Source organism: Gavialis gangeticus, unplaced genomic scaffold (assembly GCF_001723915.1).
Source record: "Gavialis gangeticus isolate Ggan-Ray unplaced genomic scaffold, GavGan_comp1, whole genome shotgun sequence".
NCBI lineage: Eukaryota > Metazoa > Chordata > Crocodylia > Gavialidae > Gavialis > Gavialis gangeticus.
Window position 1 is genome coordinate 16,489,588 of NW_017729006.1, and position 4,057 is coordinate 16,493,644.

The 4,057-nt window shown below is 40.4% G+C and overlaps 1 protein-coding gene across 2 annotated transcripts in view; it reads left to right on the forward strand.

Annotated features, from left to right (window-relative positions):
* The window catches only part of FYCO1 (FYVE and coiled-coil domain containing 1), an 82,138-nt gene that overhangs the window by 41,806 nt on the left and 36,275 nt on the right, over positions 1–4,057 (forward strand). For both annotated transcript variants that reach the window (XM_019508880.1, XM_019508878.1), the window contains exons 10-11: positions 379–497; positions 1,503–1,670. In XM_019508880.1, coding sequence (XP_019364425.1) covers positions 379–497; positions 1,503–1,670 — 287 coding nt within the window. The remainder of the gene's footprint in view (positions 1–378; positions 498–1,502; positions 1,671–4,057) is intronic.

Below are 4,057 nucleotides of genomic sequence, written 5' to 3' on the forward strand. Positions count from 1 at the left end.
CTCTACACTGTCTTCCTTGAAACATTTTTTTCTGCAACAGAGAGATAAACACTCTTCTGCAAAGGCCTTTGTGTGGTGACTAATAAGAATTACCGGGACAGTTTAATGCTGTCTTACTTCACCAGCTATCCCTTATTCAGTGTGACATAAGTAATCAATCCCCAGTATACAGTTAATTAGCATCCGATGATACAGTAATGTTTTAATTAATGCTTTGACTTAAACTTCCCCTTTAAAAGCATTATTTAGCTAGTTTACTATGTTAAGTGCATGATGGTTGATAAAGCATTATTCCTATATTTGTGTGTGTGTATAAATACATGCACACCTTTTTTATAAATTGTATACACCTATAAAAATATTTTATTATTTTTCCAGGCTGCAAACACAGAGCTGTCTAACAAACTGGATCAAGCAACAGAGCAGCTTACTGAATATGAATCTGTCAGGCTGAAAAAGGAAGAGGAGGTGATGTCACTGAAAGAAAACTTGGAAAGGTAAGCACTTTGCATCTATTGCTTAGGCTGTACACGAGAAGCCAAGTCAGACAACAGCAGCCAAAGCAAATGAAAATTGCTGTTTGTGGCATATGGGGGCAGCAGAAATAATACATGAGCACTGAGCTTGGATTGGGATTGTAGACAAAAAAAAATGTGACTTGCCAAGAATGCAAATTTCTTTCTCAACCAAAGTGATGTATTACGTTTATTGCATTCCTTATCTCCTTTATGAAACTATCCTACACGGTGCTAGACTTTCTTCATAGTGGGCTGTTGGGACATTTATAATACTCCACAGCTCTCCAGAACTCCAGGTCATTTACACCACTACTACTATGTTCACTCTGCAGATCCTGAGCAAACTACTTCTGTCTCTCAGAGAATTAGTTAGTCTGATCACAGCATGTGAATAGAAATAGTGTAGTTGTATCCATAAAGCACCACACACTGTTGTACCAGCTTCTCTTAGCAGATGCATCTACCTGCTTGTGCCATGGCAATATTTTTTGGGGGAGTGGGGGAGAGGACCTAAAATTTGGGTCTGTCCTGGAAAAATTGAGATGGCTGGTTGCTTTATTTATGGGTCTGTTTGTGCCCAGTTTGCAGATGACATAAGTCATTTATGACACTTTTTACAGAGTCCTGGATGTTTAGCTGAAGCCTCAACAGCTCATGATTTTAGCTATAGGGAAACTCAGTTCTGTCCTTGCTGTCTCAGCCAGGGGGACAGTCATCATAAGTGTACCTGTAATAAGGGAGCAGGAAAATGGTCTCTGGTCCCTAGAAATTACTGATTGTCAGAGGTGCCCCTAGGTTAACATACCTTTGCATAGCTCCAAAAGTGCTTGAAAAGCTAAAATGAACCTTATGTGGCAGCACTTATGCTGAGAGAAATTTCACTGGAACTACAGATTTGATCAGGAGACATTTCACAAGGGCCTCGCGTAAGAAACAAAAATTTAGTTTACAAATAATGTGCAAAATGAATTTGCATTTAAACAGGGCCCAAAAGGAAGTTGACAAAGCAAATGAGGAAGCCCAAGAATATAATGACAAGCTCAACAAAGTGAAAATGGACAGAGAGAGCAATGACCAGAAGTTGTTTGCTGAGCTGGATGATCTAACAAGAACCAAGCAATTCCTGGAAGAACGTTTAATAGAACTCATCAGGTTGGTACAAAAAAACCCAAATCATTCAATTGCAGGGGGCTTAAATAGTGCTACTTGGAGGATCTAATCTTCTATTCCTCAACTGGAAATGAAGGTAACAGACAAAATTTATGAAATCTTGTTAAATAGTAGTTAAGTTCAATAGTTAAGTGATATATAAAGTAATATAAAAGTAATATATCCCAAATGTTACATTTTGTGGGGAGATCTGTTTTGCTATGTAATTCAGAATTCGATACATTTCCATCTTCTCCCTCAAACATGATTCTGTATTTTTTTCCAGCCAGTATTTTTTTCTCCAATGTGTAATGCTTACAGTTTGTCTCTACAGTGCAGTTTTTGAAAAGCTGAGCCTAAGTAGCCTGCCAAAGGTCATGCATGCAGGCAGTGGCAGATGCCAACTGAACTTCGGTCCCCTGGTCTGTCTTGTGTCTTAACCCAACGGCTTAAGACAAATTTTTCTCTCTCAAAAAAAGACTTCCCTACACTGCCTGAAAATTTCTAACCACTTTTAGAACAAAAAGACAAACATGTTGCAGTATATGATAAAAAGTCAGGGGTGTTCTACTTTCAGCCTTCTAAGTGTTTGATCTTATGAACTTGTTGACATGTTGGCAAAAGGTGTAAAATAATGCTACTATTAGATAACACAAGCAACAGAGTGCTGAGTGGTTTCTCACCTCTTTACGAATCATGTCCTCCCCTTCTTACACAACAGTGTTCTCCAGACTGGAAAATCTTCCCTGCTTAAATCAAATTAAGAATGAAAATGCACTTCAGCCATCAGATATCAATTACTCAGCAGAAGATGAGATCCTATGGAGAGGTTCCTTCTACATGTCATTTTGTGAGGCTGGTTCAGAAGTAGAACTGGTACTATAGTATGCTTTTATCAGTTATTACTCCCCTAAATACTGTCAAAAATTTGAAGAATTTATGAACTTAAGGAATTTATGAACTTATTGGGCTGATGCCCAGAAGTACCCATTCTTCTTGTCAGGACTTTTTGTATTGTCCAATCAGAAAACAGAGATAGTTACTTATTAATGATAGTTGTCCAAGAAGTTGAACTTAACTTGACTTAACTTGACAAGTTAATGATCAAGAAGACACAAATGTGTGAAGTCCCTAAAAAGGAATATAAAACTCTAAAACTCTTGGTTCAGAGGTGATACTTTTTATTAGACAAACTAGAAAAAAGCAAAAAAAGAAAGATTTTTTGCTGTTTTCTAGTTAGTCTAATAAAAGGTATCACCTCTGAACCAAGAGTTTTAGAGTTTTGTATTCCTCTTTGTCTCAGACCAACACAGCTATAAAACAGATCCCTGAAGTCCCTAAAAAGTCTTTTTATCACTTATCCTTTCCCAGATATACATAGTGATGGTTGCTAATTAGTAGGTTTAAGATAGCTGTAACTTTCTTTCTCACTTCCAGTCTTTCCAGAGGCCATTTTCACAGGTGATGCATGAACGAAGAATTGATTATGCTAATTTTTCAGGCGTCAAGGTTAAGTTTTTCAGACATTTGGAAGGTTAAATTGGGTTCAAAATGGCTGCCTGATTTAAACTTAGCTTGTCCCAATGCTAACCTTACGCTTATAGATTTGGTCTCAGTGACCAGCAGTCAGTCTAAACAGTCTAACAGAACAGAAGTTCCATGCATACAAACTGGTCTAAAATTGCAGAACCTGGTTTAAGATAAACCTGGATCTGTGTAGTATCACACTCATTCGATTTGGGTCAAACCAGTGCATGCAACTTCTGTCCACCTTCCTTATGCAGCCCTGGGGCTGGGAAAACCCAATCACTGGCCCCAGCCCCAGGGCTGCTCTTTCCACACCCCTCTTCTCCTGCACTGGGCTATTTTTTGTCCCCCTGGTCCCTTGCTTCCTTCCCAGCCAGCGCTCTCAACCCCTATCCCACAAGCAGCTCCGTTACAGCTGCTTTTATCAGTGTTTGTGCTGCCAGAACCAAACAAGTAAGTCCTGGTGTGGGGAGGGGCAGGAGAGATGGAGGTATAAGTTTGCAGGGGGGGACACCACCCCACCTCACCCATGGGTTGAGCCTGTCGCCCCCACTCCTCATGGGTTGCACCTGCCCCCATACCTGTGGGTCACACCTGTTCCCCTACCCCACCTGCAGGTAACGTTTTGCCCCCATCCCCTGGCAGACCCTTGATCCCCTCCAGCCTGCTAGATCCCCTGCCCCCTGACTAGCCCTCCCCATCCTGACTTACCTGATATCAGACAGCCATTTTTAACTGATTTAACCTCCCCATAATGCCCCTGAATGTTTGTACTTAGTCCTTTAAACCCAATTATGCCCACTCTCAGACATTTGGATGCAAATTGGAGGCTTATCTTGCTGGGATCCTATGACCCCAGCTGA